This window comes from Gracilinanus agilis, chromosome 5 (genome assembly GCF_016433145.1).
Source record: "Gracilinanus agilis isolate LMUSP501 chromosome 5, AgileGrace, whole genome shotgun sequence".
In the NCBI taxonomy this organism is placed as follows: Eukaryota; Metazoa; Chordata; class Mammalia; order Didelphimorphia; family Didelphidae; genus Gracilinanus; species Gracilinanus agilis.
Window position 1 is genome coordinate 222,512,951 of NC_058134.1, and position 15,828 is coordinate 222,528,778.

The window sequence follows — 15,828 nt, forward strand, 5'->3', positions numbered from 1 at the left end:
GCCACATATTCTTTTAGAAAACCATGTATTACCTTGTCTGGGTTCTATTGTATTTTTATTTATTTTGTTCAATGTTTCCCAATTACATCTCTGTCTGGTTTGCAGAGCACCAGAATATTTCAGGGTTGTGACTGACACCTCTGGACTACAACAAGCTCAATCAAGCTTGTTGCAGCTCTGATTCCTATAATCCTGTCCCTTATAAGGATGTCAAGAATAATTAAAATTCCTCAGGCATTTGTTAGACCCTTTCTTTGTGAAAACACAGTGAGGGAGATAGTCGTCCCTCACAATATTGCGGTTCACTTATTGCGGCTTCAATATATTCCAGTTTTAAATATATATATATATATGATTCTGTATTGTGGAGTTACACTTATTGCAGCACTATTGGCTGATGGAATGAAAAGCGACCAACCATAGTACTATGTTCTGTATCCTGGGTGTTGATTGGCTCAGTAACTGTAGGTTAATAAGGGTGTGGGAAAGGTTTCTAGGAGAGTGGCAAGGGTTTATAAAGCCTTACAAATATATATATATATGTATATATATATATATATATATAATAAAATAAACATAATGCTGCTACTTCATAGATTTTCACCTATCACAGGAGTCTCTGGAACATAACTACCATGATAGGTGAGGGATCAACTGTACAATGTTTGGAGCAGATTAGCCCCTGTACTCAGTGAGCTCAGACTCTGGTAAAATGAATGATAGGTATATTTAGAATTAATTTTACCCCAAAATAAACAAACACTAAGTAAAATTGGTATTTCCATAGGTGTAGAACAGAAAAGGAAAACTGTACATGAAACTTGACAGCTTAAGTTTAAAAAAAAAATATATATATATATATAAACCTTTTCTTCTAGTCTTAGAATCAATATTGAGCATTGGTTCCAAGGCAGGAGAGTAGTAAGGGCTAGGGAATTGTGGTTAAGTGACTTGTCCAGAGTCACACAGCTAGGAAGTGTCTGAGGCCAGATTTGATTCTAGGACCTGCCAACTCCAGTTCTGGCATTCTATCCACTGTGCCTCTTAGCTGCCCTTGCTTTTATCATTAGGGAGGGCATTTATATCATACCTACTGTGTGCCAGGCGCTGTGTTAAGCACTTAAAAAAAACAATATTATGTCATTATTAAGTATAGAATAAGACCAACCTGTAGCTTTCCAAGTTTTTTGTTTTGTTTCTTTTTTGCATTCTGCATAAAAAGAATAATATTTATGATTTCCATTTCTTCAACAGGACTTTTAAGATATACAAAAATGTTTCCTCCCCAGACCCCTGGGAGATAGACATTGTAAGTGTTAGCATACCCATTTTACAGGTGAGGGAATGGAGGTCATGTAACATAATAACCATCAGTGTTGGTTAACAGGTCACTCCAAAGAGCAGATGGAAGCAGTGAAGATCCTGGTCCTTTGGGGCTGTTTCCTCTTGTGGAACCCACTTACCCAATCAACTCAGCTTTACCCTGGAATCAAAGTGAGGATTACTCAGAAGGGCCTGGACTATGGTAAGCTTTGAACTTTCAGCAGTAAGAATAACCAATCTCCCTTTTTAGAGCTCCATAGGAACTGCTGCTTCCCTCTCAAGACAATGAGGTAATACATGTAGACTAGATCAATGGCCTATAACGCCAAATAGAGAAAACTTGGATTCAGGCTGTTTTGTTTTGATTTTTTTTCCAATCCTTATAGCCGAGAGGCAGAGGGAATGCATGGTCAATTCCATTCCTCATACAGAAATCAGTTGCTAATTAAAGTGGTTTATAAAACACTTCTTGATGAAGCTCTCCCTAAACCCCAAAGCTGAGCAATCTTTTCCTTCTTTCAGTCCTAGCCTAGTCCTTGAAAGCCTCCAAGCAGAGTTGCATACTCACTTGTATGTTAGAAGTAGAAGGGATTATTTTTCTGCACATTCCTATAGTCCCTTTCAACAATGATTGTGGTGTAAGGGCAGCTAGGTGGCACAGTGAATGAATGCCTGGTATTGAGTCAGGAAGATATGAGTTCAAATATGATCTCAGACACTTTCTAGCCATGTGACTCTGGGCAAGTCAATTTACTCTGTTTGCTTCACTTTCCTCACCTGTAAAATGAACTGGAAAAGGAAATGGCAACCCACTCTAATATCTTGCCAAGAAAATCTCAAATGGGGACATGAAGAGTCCAACATGACTGATTGTAGTTAGATGGGAAATTATATAGTTAGTGGGAAACGCCCTGGATTTGGTTAAAAGAGTAATGGGTGGAAATTGTCAATGTAGGCTAAGTGTCAAATTCTATGCCTCGAATTTATCCATGAAGAGCATGTTCCACATCCATTCTATGCCAGGCCCATTCCCCATAGCTACTTAAGTGTCTATTTTTTTCTCTCGAGGATTTGCATGACTGACCTAAGATTTCTCTAAGGCAGCTTCATCTGGAGTGGACTTTGAGCAATAGTTATTGATGTGCTGCCATAAGGAAATTGGAATGGTCCTCAGGTTAAGACCATGATCCAGAAAGTTCTCAACCTGATCAGTCCATTGAAGAGCAAATTTCTTTGTTCCCTATTTCAGGTATACAGGCTGCAATGGAAGCAGTTGAGGTAATAATGAAGACAAATGGGATTCCGGATTTTGAAGGCTCTGAATCTCTTGACTTTTTAAAGGTTGACTATGTTGACTATAATTTTTCAAAGTAAGTCAAAGAAAAGATCATTCTCTACATTTCTGCATCTCTTTCCTCGCCCCTTGAGGGCAGGGACTATTTGTTTTTTGCCTTAATATCCCCAGGGCTTAGTATTGCATCTTACAAACACTTAATAAATGCATAATGAATGAATGAATGAGTTGTGAAAAGAAAGTGTGTAAAATTAACTTTTAAAAAATCCTGTTTCCTATCACAAGGAAGGGAAGCAACCTAGAGTTTAGAGGTGTAAGCTAGGAAGTATCCTTGGGTGTGGGAAGGATCTGTTCAATATTTAATTCAGCACAATAGAACACAGAATGAGGGTCATCATCACAGAAACATGATCTTAATTAATTATCTCATCAGAGTCCTAGAACTGGAAAGGACCTCATAAGCCATCTAGTCCAACCTCCTTATTTTATAAAGAAGGAACCTGAAGACCAGAGAACTCACAGGATAACAGATTAGGGAGTAGAAGGCCATCTAGTCCCTTATTTTACAGAGAAATAGATCGAGGCTCCAAGAATTTGGTCAGTAACTCAAGCAGGAATTGGGAAAGGTAGGATTTAACTCTTTCATACCCTCAATTCCCAAACCAGCACTGTTTCCGTGGTACCACACAGTGGATCTGTGATCCTAGTGATGTGAGTGCTTCCTCCAGGGATGTAGTTAGCAACCTGCCTTTTCATCCCATGTGTGTCTTGACTATGTTCTTGCTTAAATCCTCCAGAGAAGGCCTATCCAATGTGTTAGAGAACTCTCTCTCTAGATCATTTTACATTCTTTAGATATAAATGAATCAGTCATATTATCTATCTTTTGTTCCTTGTTCTCTCTAAATGACCAGCTGGTACACTTGGTTTTCTAATTGTATATTTTCCGTATGATATATCTTACTTCACTTCTCTCCCCAAAGTCGTAGCTGGTTCATGAATCTCCCCACTGTTCTTTGGTTTCACCTGAGATTATGATCCCTCGTAGGTGTTGGTATTCCACAGTTCATAGCAATGAATACACAGATGCATGAAGAACATGTGGGTAGTGTGGGTTTGGAGTCAGTAACCTGCTCTACAAGGTAGTATACTGATTTAGGGTAATATAATGCAGAGGTAACTTATTGTCTTTAGCCTATATGGCTCCCCACTTTCTAATATCCTCTTCTCATGAACTGAGGCCAAATCTGAAACAGAGCAGATAAGAGGGGTTATTGAAAAAAAATAAAGCTCCAAATTTCCACAAAACAGTATTTAGTAGAGCTGTGCTATCACTGATGGGGTAATCCCAGAAAGGATCACACCATCAGAATTTCTTCATCCATTCCCTCAAGGAAAGTGCCAATGGGATGCCCCCCAAGGAATCTCAGCACATCTGTCCCATGCTATACATTTCTTTGGGAAAATGACAGTATTTTATAGATAGATAATGACTGATGGATGGATAAAGCATTTATTGAACTGCTTTCTAGGTGCCAGGCACTATGATGATGAGCATTATAAAGTATAAGGTATAAAAGACAAAAAGATAGTCCTTGCTCTCAAGGAACTTATATTCTTTTTTTTAAAAAAACTCACCTTATATCTTAAGATCAATACTGAATAATGGTTCTAGGGCTTCAGAAGAAGGGTTAGGGGTAGGCAATGGGGGTTAAATGACTTTCCCAGGAAGTGTTTAAGGTCAGATTTGAATCCAGGACCTCCCATCTCTGGGCCTGGTTCTCAATTCCATGAGTACACAGCTGCTTCCAAGGAGCTTACATTCTAATAAAGAAGCCAAAACATAAAAGGATGATGGAAAGTTGGGGAAGAGGAGGGTACCTGATTTCTGGCTAATGATGACAAAAAGCTCAGCTATCAGAGCCAGAGCGGGCTAGAAATGGAGTCTTGGCTTTCAGTATGGTGGAAATTATCTATGAATGATATCATGGCAGGGAGAATAGAGAAAGAAGTGTGGTGGCCTGGTCCTGAACTCATACATCAGCCATACACAAAGTCCTGACAGTTAATATTTAATCCTTTGTATTTATATACCTATCACTTAGTCCAATACTTGGAAGAGAACATATGCTTCATGAAGGCATTTCCATTCATTCATTTGCATAGTTTCGTTGTTCAGTTGTTTCAGTCATATTTAACTCTTCATGGCCCCATTTGGGGTTTTCTTAGTAAAGTACTGGAGTGATTTGCCATTTCCATTTCCAACTCACCTTACAGATGAAGAAATTGAGAGAAATGGGGGTAATTTGCTCAGGGTCACCTAGCTGGTAAGTGTCTGAGGCTGGATTTCAACTCAAGTCTTCCTGACTCCAGATCTGGCATTATTCTGGCTCTATCCATTGCATCACCTAGCTGACCAATTTACATAGTACAGGGTTCCTTAACCATTCTTATGTCATGAACCCTTTTGGCGAGTCTGTTGAAGTCTGTAGACTCCTTCTAAGAACAATGTTTTTAGATGAATAAAATGATATATGAAAGAATATAAAGTAAACCAATTATATTAAAACACACTAATCACAATATTATCTTTTTTAAAGTGTAGAGGGGCAGTTAGGAGGCTCTGTGGATAGAAATCCAGAGCTGGGAGTTGGAAGGTCCTAGGTTCAGATCTTACCTCAGATACTTCCTAGCTGTGTGATCCTGAGCAAGTCATTTAATCCCCACTGCCTAGCCCTTACCACTCCTATGTCTTGGAACCAATACTTAATATTGATTCTAAGACAGAAGGTAAAGGTTTTATTTTTTTTTAATTTTCCTTTAGCATATTTTTCCATGATTACATGATTCATGATTCCCTCCCCCTGCTCTTTTCTCCCCTGTCCTGAAGCCAACAAGCAGTTCCACTTGGTTATACATGTATCCTTGTTCAAAATCTATTTCCATGTTATTCATATTTTCAGTAGAGTGATCTTTTAACATCAAAACCCTAATCATATCTTTGTTGAACCACGTGATAGATCATATGTTTTTCTTCTGTGTTTCTGCTCCCCCAGTTCTTTCTCTGGATATGGATAGCATCTTCTCACAAGTTCCTCTGGATTGTCCCATATCATTGCATTGCTGCTAGTCAAGAAGTCCATTACATTCGATTTTACCACAGTGTATCAGCCTCTGTGTACAATGTTCTCCTGGTTCTGCTCCTTTCACTCTGCATCAATTCCTGGAGGTCATCCAGTTCACATAGAAATCTTCCACTTCTCTATTCTTTTCAGCACAGTAGTTTTCATTTTAAAAATGTTTATGGACCCCTGGTCTAAAAGCTGTGATTTTTAGTACTCTCAGTCCCCTTTTCTATTATACTACAAATATGGAAAATGACCACATAAGACTAAGTCTATTTTATATGTTTTCCATTCTTCAAGGGTTGCCATGGCCAAAGAATTCATGCCTCTTATCTAATCTTATCTGGTCCTCTTCATGGCTCATTTGTTGGTGATGAGCACTGCCAAAATTGACTCAGTTGATGTTTGGTCAGGAAGCCTGATCTATCACCCACACTATACTCAAAGGCTTCCCAGGTTGGTAGCACCTGTCAGAGCCTGGACTCTGCTGCTGGATCATTCTCCTCCGTGGCAAGAAGAAGCACCATAGTAGGACTCCTGAACAGCCTGTCACTATAATAGTATTTAATTTTCAACTTTTCAAACTCTACTACTAGCAGCAATGCAATGATCCAGGACAATTCTGAGGGACTTATGAGAAAGATGCTATCCACATCCAGAGAAAGAACTGTGGGAGCAGAAACACAGAAGAAAAACATATGACTTATCAATTGTTTATATGGGGAGATGATTTGGGGTTTTGGTTTTAAAAGATTGCCTTATTGCAAAAATGAATAATATGGAAATGGGTATAAGTAATAATATTTGTGTAACCCAGTGAATTTGCTTGTCAGTTCTGGGAGGCAGGAGGGAAGAGGAAAGGGAGAGAAAACGAATCATGGTAACATGGAAAAAATTTTTTAATTAAAAATAGAAGATTGCCAACAAAAAAAGATTTCAAATTCCATATAAAGTACACTTACATGTTTTCTTGACTACCCATTTTTTTAATCCAGAAAAATCCTCTTCAGAGAATCCAAGTGGAAAAAACTCTAACAGTTTGTATTTTAGGCAAAAACATTTGAGTGTATTACTTTAAAAAAAATCCATGGAAGTAGGTTAGTAACTAATTATATTCTAATTAAGAGTCTCCTCCTCTAATTCTCTTTGCTAATAAGGGAGGTGACTCTCTAGTTTAGATAAGCTTCAGACAAGAGTGTGAATGTGGCTTAATACTTGGAAATTGCCTGGAAGAAATGCAATGTAATAAAAAGAGCATGGATCTGGGAGTCAGAAGGGGAAAAAAGAAGAGAAATACCTACTATGTGCCATGTATTTTGCTAAGTGCTTTATAAATATCTCATTTGATGTTATAATAACCCTGTTCCAGTTATGTCTGACTCTTTATGACCCCATGGATCGTTTTCTTTTTTCTTAAAACTCTTACCTTCTGTCTTAGAATTAATACTGTATATTGGTTGATTCTAAAACAGAAGAACTCTTTGAGGGCAGCAATGCTCTTTTTGCTTGAATTTATATTCCTAGCACTCGTAGTAAATGCCTAATAAATGCTCATTGAGTTGACTTTTTCTCTAAACCCTCACCTTCCACCTTAGAATCAATTCTATGTATTGGTTCCAAGGCAGAAGAGCGGTCAGGGCTAGGCAATGAGGGTTAAGTGACTTGTCCAGTGTCACACAGCTAGGAAGTGTCTGAGTCCAGATTTGAACCCAGGACCTCCCATCTCTAGGCCTGGCTCTCCATCCACTGAGCCACCCAGCTACCCCTATTGCCATTTTTTCTCTAGTGGATTGAGACAAACAGGGATTAAGTGACTTGTATACATTTTACTGTTGAGGAAACTGAGGCAGACAAGTATCTCCCAGGGTCACACAGTCAGTAATTGTCTGAGACTAGATTTGAACTCAGAGATTCCTGACTCCAGACACAGAGCTCTGTTCACTTAATTATCTAGATGCATCAGCTCTATCTTGGAGGGAGAAGCATTAATAGTCAAGGGGAATCAGGAATGGCTTTATATAGAAGGAGAAAGTGGTAAGCTTGAGCTTAGCCTTGAAAGGAACTAAGGATTATTTTTACTTAATGAATGACAATTTTGGACCAGTACATTTATAGTTTATTCAGATCTTTTAGAAGGAAATATCATGATTTGGGTTTTGATGTTAAAGGATCACTCTGCTGCAAATATGAATAACATGGAAATAGATTTTGAACAATGATACATGTATAACCCAGTGGAATTGCTTGTTGGCTCCAGGCTGGGGGGAGCAGGAGGAGGATCATGAACCATGTAACCATGGGAAAATATTCTAAAAAAGAAAGAAGAAAATATCAGGGGGCAACTGGGCAGCTCAGTGGATAGAGAGTCAGGCCTAGAGATAGGAGGTCCCAGGTTCAAATCTGGCTTCAGACACTTCCTAGCTGTGTGACCCTGGTCAAGTCACTTGACCCCCATTGCCTACCCTTACCCCTCTTCTGCCTTGGAATCAATACATGGGATTGATTCTAAAATGAAAGGTAAGATTTAAAAAAAAATAAAGAAAGGAAATATCAAACTAATGCCTCTGTTTCTTTTCTTTTTTATAGCATAAAAATCAATACGTTCTCATTTCCAAACATTTCATTAACCCCTGTGCATGAAACTGGAGTTAAAATATTAACCAATCATGGTTCAACAAACATCAGCATGGGATGGGAAATAATGTCTCCACTTTTGTAAGTATTGCCAAAATGTCAGAGGTTTTTGTGGAATAGGGAACTTAGACTCCAAAGGGAACTTGAGGCTTGACAGGCTACTTTTGTTCAAACCGACTTATTTCATAAAATCTTAGATCTAGCAGTGTAAGGGATCCTTAGAGGCCATTTAGTCTAACCTCTTTGGGGTTTTTTTGATTGTTGTTGCTGTTGTTTTTTAAACCCTTCCCTTCTTTTTAGAATCAATACTGTGTATTGGTTCCAAGGCAGAAGAGTGGTAAGGGTAGGCAATGGGGGTCAAGTGTCTTGCCCAGGGTCACACAGCTGGGAAGTGTCTGAGGTCAGATTTGAACCCAGGACCTCCTGTCTCTAGGTCTGGCTCTCAATCCACTGAGCCACCCAGCTGCCCCACTCTTTGTTTTATTTTAAGGGAAACTGAGGCTCAAAGAGTGAAAAAGATAGGGTCAGAGGTTTAATTAAAATCCTGGTCCTTGGATTCCAAAGTAGGGTTCTGCCTCACCAAGAATATCTACCTTTGTGAGAAAGTTTGATATGGATTATTACTGACAATAAAGTACTAAAAATATTTTTTCTAGAGTCCCAGAGTTACCACCATACCAATAAACTTAACTCTATTCCACCCTGACGTAAATGCTACGATTTCCACAATGCTACAAATGGTTATTTCAATTTGTGAGAAATTAATTCTCATTTCAACTAATGAGAAAGAGATCATTGAAAGAGACTATCATAGGCCAGTTGTGCTTCCTAGAAACCCCTACTTGTTGATATAGGTCTACCTCAGATGTCCAAGTTCTGCTGGTGCTTTTTAGTGTAGAGTTGTGAAAGGACGATTGGTTTTGGAGTGAGGAGACTAGATTTTAAATAATGAGTCCATTGCTAACTGATTATGTGTTTTCAAGGAAGTCTCTTAAGCTCCCTTCCAGATTTCTCATCTGTAAAATGAATATAACAGTGTAGGTGTAGGATGTCCCAAAAATCTTAGTGTGGTTTTAAGCTTAAAACTAATACTTTAGAACTTTCTATATTCTTACTGATGAGCTCACTGAGAAGTTGTGAGGTGATCACTTGTACCTCTAGGCTCTTTTACCAGATAGGTAACCTTGGTTAAGTCAACTAACCATCATGAGCCTTGGTTTCTTCATTTTAAAGTGAGCATTGATAGTGACTTAGCATAGTGGGAGGCACAGGGGATTTGGAATCTGACTAGGTTATCAACAGTAAAAATCCCAGTTCCTTGATTTAGAACTTTTTATTAGTCTATAATCCTGTGTTTTCTCTCTTTGTCTCTTTCTTTCTCTCTCTCTGTCTCTCTGTCTGTCTCTCTCTCTCACACACACACAAACACCCATACACGTGTATAGGATTTGCAGACAAAGGATCTGGGTTCTAATTCTAGCTCTATTAGTACTTGTGTTACTTTGGGCACAGCACTGGACACCTAGTAGACACTTGATCAGTGTTTATTGAATTGAATTATTGAGTTAAAGTTAATCTGTCTAGGTGTTAGTTCCTCATCTATAAAATGAGAGAGTTGAATGAGCAAAAGTTCTTAACCTAGGGCTCAATTGAATTTCATACGATTGATTTCCTTTGCAATCCTGTATGCCATTTTCAAATGCACTTAATACTTTTTGGTATAATTTAATAATTCATTGGTATTTAATTAATTATTAAAGTATTAAAATTGCTCCAAACCAATTAATTTTAAATTATTTAGAACATTTCATAATAATACCTTTTTATTGTATGCATTTAAAACATTATTGTGAGGTAGGCTTTACCACACTGACTGACAAAAGGGTCTTCGATACATGGACCAAATAATCTCTAAGCTTTCTTCCAACTTTAACTCTAGGATCCTTTGAGTATACAAAGTGCAATCTAGCCCATTCTGAAATGTAGGCCTTTGAGAGAAAGGAGTGGAAAGACCCGCCAGGCCTTCCAAGATGAGAGGGTTTATTCCCAAGCCACAGAAGAATGAGACCTTTTTCCTGGGGCAACAGTAGTGGCTGGCTTCTAAGGCTACTGTGCTCTGCAGGTTTGCCCATTTCAGGGCTGGGTTGAACCAGATTTTCCTGCTTGTCCCTCCCACACCTAAGACCTCATGAGCCCAGCTTAGAATACTGAGAAGTGTGCTCCCTAGGAAGTTTAAATCTGAACCTGGGTTCAAATTCGCCCCCTGACACTTTCTATAGGTATGACTTCGGGCAACTCACAACTGTTGGTATTATCCTCTGTATTAGTGGGTTAGTTGCATGGTGATGAAGTGACTAGAGTGCTAGGGTCTAGAAGACCTTGGTTCAAATATCTCCTAAGATACTAACAATGTGAACTTGGGTAATTAACTTTTCTGTGACTCGGTATCCTCATCTATAAAAGGAAGAATGGTCTCTAAGGTCCCTTAGAGCAGATGAGGGAGGGAAGAAGCATTTATATAGTATCTACTATGTGCCAAGTAATGTGCTAAGGTAAACACAAATGTATCATTAGATGGAATTATCTAATGTATGATTCACAGATAATTCTATTGCAAGGGTAACTTAAAGCTCTGTTGTTGTACAGTCATTTCAGTCATGTCTGATTCTTTCTGACCTTATTTGAGGTTTTCTCAGTAAATATACTAGAGTGGTTCACCATTTCCTTCTCCAGCTCATTTTAGAGATGAGGAAACTGAGGCAAATAGGGTTAAATGACTTGCCCAGGGTCTCAGAGTTAGTGTTTGTGGTCAGATTTGGTCTCAGATGGATGAGTCTTCCTGACTTTCAGGTGAAGGGCTCTATCTGAATATTTTCCCATAGTTACATGTTTCATGTTCTTTCCCTCTACCCTAAACCCTCCCCCCTTGTAGCCAATGCACAATTCCACTGGGTTTTATATGTATCAAGGCCAAATTCCATATTATTGATAGTTGGACTAGAGTTATCATTTAGTGTCTACATCCTCAATAATATCCCCATCAGCCCATGTGTTCAAGCAGTTGTTTTTCTTCTGTGTTTCTACTCTCACAGTTCTTCTTCTGAATGTGGCTAGTTTTCTTTCTCATAAGTCCCTCAGCCTTGCTCTGGATCCTTGTATTGCTGCTAGTAGAGTAGTCCGTTATGTTCGATTGTACCACAGTGTATCCATCTCTGTGTACAATGTTCTTCTGGCTCTGCTCCTTTCACTCTGCATCAATTCCTGGAGGTCATTCCAATCCACATGGAATTCCTCCAGTTCATTATTCCTTTGAGCACAATAGTATTTCATCACCAATAGATACCACAATTTGTTCAGCCATTCCCTAATTGAAGGACATACCCTCATTTTCCAATTTTTTGCCACCACAAAGAGCGCTAAGCCCCAGTTCTTATGGTAACCTAAAAATGGGCACTAAAAGAACCTGATCAGGACAAAGTATTGTTGATCCAGTAGATAGAAACTTGAGCATAACAGTTCCACTACAGCTCTGTCTTCTTAATATAAAACCTTGGATAATTCTCTTAGCTATTCTGAGACTCCATTCCCTAATTTGTAAAATGATTATTTCTTTATTTGTTTTCCTTCAATCCTTACTTTCCATTTCAATAAAAATTCTAAAACAAAAGGTCAAGGGCTAAGCAAATGGGGTTAAGTTACTTGCCCAGGGTCACACAGCTAGGATATTTATTTCCTCATTTATAAAAATCATTCCTGTATTATTTCCTCTCAAAGTTGTTGTGAGCCTAAAATGACAGCCTAAGGAAAGCTAGAAAGAATCACAGTCAAGGAAAGGGAAAGCATAATTTAAGCACCTAGTCTTGTGCCAGACACTGTGTCAAGAGCTTTACCAATATAATTTCATTAGATCAGACAAGCAGAACAGCTTTGAAAAGTACATCTTGAATTTATTCTATAATTAAAAGAAAACACAAGCTCTATATAATAAAGTGACAATCTCATGCAGAAACCTTACCTTCTCTTCTCTAATATGTGGAAGTGTTCATTTTATTTGATATTATTTAAGTTCAGAAAAAGATAAAGTGGGAAAAAAGAGACTATGTGTAAAATGTTTTAGAAATTATAAAACATTATATAAATAAAAGTTGACATTGGCATTATCCACCCACCCCCAAGGGGAGCTCATCAATGACATTTGAAATATATGAAATCAAGAGGACCTTATGTGTCAGCCTTTAAAAATATTAATAATAACCCAGCTTGTTCTTTAGGCCAAGGTCTTATGCTTTAGGATCACTTGGAATATTCTGATTCGCTTTGATAAGAAGTGGGACTAAAAAGACTCTTCCTGAATTCTCAGAGTTTGGATCCAAGCTCTGAATCTGCCAATGTCTCATTTGCTTCTGTCCTTTTCTCAAAAGACTTCCTAATACCTCCATGATAAAATATACAGTGCTCAGTCATGTAGTTAGAGCCCTGCAGCCTGCCTTTCAGTCCTCATTTCATCATTAGATGATAGACTTAGAACTTTAATGGAAGCCATCCACCCAGAGCTCCACAGAGGTTAAGTCATTTGCCCAAGACCAAACTGGTAGTAAGTATTCCCTCTGGAAATTGCTGGCAAATCCGGTGGCTCCACCTTTAGCTTTCTTTCCAATACATCTCACTGCATTCTTTTTTGTTGTTGTTCATTTATAGAATTGTAGACTTACAGAGTGTGGAAGTTAAAAGGGAGAACCTTAGAAATCATGTAGTCCAACTCCCCCTAGGTTTGTTGTTCATTTCAGTCATGTCTGACTCTTTGTGACCCCTTTGGGATTTTCTTGCAAAGATACTGGAGGGGTTTTCCATTTCCTTCTCTAGCTCATTTACTGACTAGGAAACTGAGGCAAACCAGATTAAATTACTTGCCCGGGCTCACATTATTAGTAAATGTCTGAGGCTGGATGTCAGGTGTCAGGTCTTCCTATCTGGAGAGCCAGCACTCCATCCACTGCAACACCTAGCTGCCCAATTGTTTACAGAAGAGGAAACAGATTCTGAGAGAGGTATATTGAATAGAATTGTCCATATGTATTCACTCATAACAAATTTAACCATAGCCCTCCCTTAATGCATTGCAAAATTATAGCCTTAGAGCTGGAAGAGACCTCAAAAACTATGTAGTTCTCCTCTCTTATTTTACAAATGAGGAAACTGAGGCCCAATGAGAATATTTTATCAAAGAAATGTATAAGATTAAAAATCAAAAACCTATCTAATTCAGCCTCTTCATTTTACAAGTGAAGAAACTGAGGCTCAGGGAAGTTAAGCAACTTGCCCCCAGCCACAGTGGCAGTATTCTTTCAGTCTTTTTCTTGAGGCAGTCCTCAGGCATAAAATGTGAATAGTAATGTTTGCTTTACCAACGTCAAAAGGCTGTTGTGAGAACAGTGCTTTGTAAACTCAGAAGTGCATTAAAATTTTGAGATGTTCTTTTGTTATGAGTATCATTCAGAAATGGGTCTTTGTTCTAATCTTGTCCTTTTTTTGTCCAAGCAGAAAAGATGAAGGAGGAGCTACTCTGTTTCTGGGTGAGATCTTTTTCTTGGGTCTCATTAACCTGTCCCGGAGTGATACAGGTCACCCAACCATGCATTTAGCAGATTGCTATGTTCAAGTTGGTCATGCCCACATCTCATTTTCAGGAGAACTCAGGTGGGTGAGAGCAGCCAGCAGGGGACATGTTTCTAACTAGTGATCAAGAATGGAGCTTTTCCCAGAATAAGTCAACATGATTTTTTTCCTTTTCCTTTAGTGCCCTATATAACTCATTTGCACATCCAATGGAGAAGCCTATTCTGAAGACCTTGAATAAAAGAGTAAGTGTCTCAGATCTCTAGGGGGAACAATGGTCAAATGCTTGTGATCTGAACTTTTTTTTAATTCAGCTCAATTAATTAATTAATTTAGAATATCTTTCCATGGTTACAAGATTCATGATCTTTCCCTCCCCACCTCCCAACCCCCTCCTGTAACCAATGAGCAATCCCACTGGGTTTTACATGTGTCATTGATCCAAGACCTATTTCCATATTATTAATATTTGCACTAGAGTGATTGTTTAGTCTGCATCCCCAATCATATCTCCAAAGAACCATGTGATCAAGCAGTTGTTTTTCTTCTGTGTTTCTGCTCCCACAGTTCTTTCTCTGGATGTGAAGAGCATCTTTCTCATAAGTTCCTCAGAATTGTCCTGGATTATTGCATTGCTGCTAGTAGAGAAGTCCATTACATTTGATTGCACCACAGTATATCAGTCTCTGTGTATAAAGTTCTCCTGTATCTGCTCCTTTCACTCTGCATCAATTCCTGGAGGTTGTTCCAGTTCACATGGAATTCCTCCAGTTTATTATTCCTTTAAGCACAATAGTATTCCATCACCAACAGATACCACAGTTTGTTCAGCCATTCCCCAGTCGAAGGGCATCCTCTCATTTTCCAATTTTTTGCCACCACAAAGAGCACAGCTATAAATGTTTTTGTACAAGTCTTTTTCCTTATGATCTCTTTGAGGTATAAACCCAGCAGTGGTATCGTTGGATCAAAGGGCAGACAGTCTTTTAAAGCCCTTTGGGCATAGTTCCAAATTTCCTTCCAGAATGGTTGGATCAATTCACAACTCCACCAGCAATGCATTAATGTCCCTATTTTGCCACATCCCCTCCAACATTTATTACTTTCTTTTGCTGTCATATTAGTCAGTCTGCTATGTGTGAGGTGGTACTTCAGAGTTGTTTTGATTTCTCTAATTATAAGAGATTTAGAACACTTTTTCATATGCTTATTGATAGTTTTGATTTCTTTATCTGAATATTGCCTATTCATGTCCCTTGCCCATTTATCAATTGGGGAATGGCTTGATTTTTTTGTACAATTGATATAGTTTTTTATAAATTTGAGTAATTAGTCCTCTGTTAGAGGTTTTTGTTATAAAGATCTTTTCCCAATTTGTTGCTTCCCTTCTAATTTTGGTTGCACTGGTTTTGTTTGTACAAAACCTTTTTAGTTTAATGTAATCAAAATTATTTATTTTATATTTTGCGTTGTTCTCTACATCTTGCTCAGTCTTACATTTCTTCCTTTCTCATAGATCTGACAGGTATCCTATTCTATATTTACCTAATTTACTTATAGTTTCCTTCTTTATATTTAAGTCATCCACCCATTATGAATTTATCTTGGTGTAGGGAATGAGATGTTGATCTAAACCTAATCTCTCCCATACTGTTTTCCAATTTTCCCAGCAGTTTTTGGTCAAATAGTGGGTTTTTGTCCCAAAAGCTGGGATCTTTGGGTTTATTGTACACTATCTGGCTAAGGTCATTTACCCCAAGTCTATTCCATTGATCCTCCCTTCTGTCTCTTAGCCAGTACCATATTGTTTTAATGAACCCTGCTTTATAGCACAAT

The 15,828-nt window shown here is 38.3% G+C and overlaps 1 protein-coding gene across 1 annotated transcript in view; it reads left to right on the top strand.

The window, feature by feature from the left end:
* Window positions 1–1,392: 1,392 nt before the first annotated feature.
* BPIFC (BPI fold containing family C) overlaps window positions 1,393–15,828 on the top strand; it is a 40,812-nt gene continuing 26,376 nt past the window's right edge. The window contains exons 1-5 of the mRNA XM_044678779.1: window positions 1,393–1,525; window positions 2,573–2,693; window positions 8,329–8,457; window positions 13,918–14,073; window positions 14,174–14,237. Coding sequence (XP_044534714.1) covers window positions 1,405–1,525; window positions 2,573–2,693; window positions 8,329–8,457; window positions 13,918–14,073; window positions 14,174–14,237 — 591 coding nt within the window. The 5' untranslated portion in view covers window positions 1,393–1,404. The remainder of the gene's footprint in view (window positions 1,526–2,572; window positions 2,694–8,328; window positions 8,458–13,917; window positions 14,074–14,173; window positions 14,238–15,828) is intronic.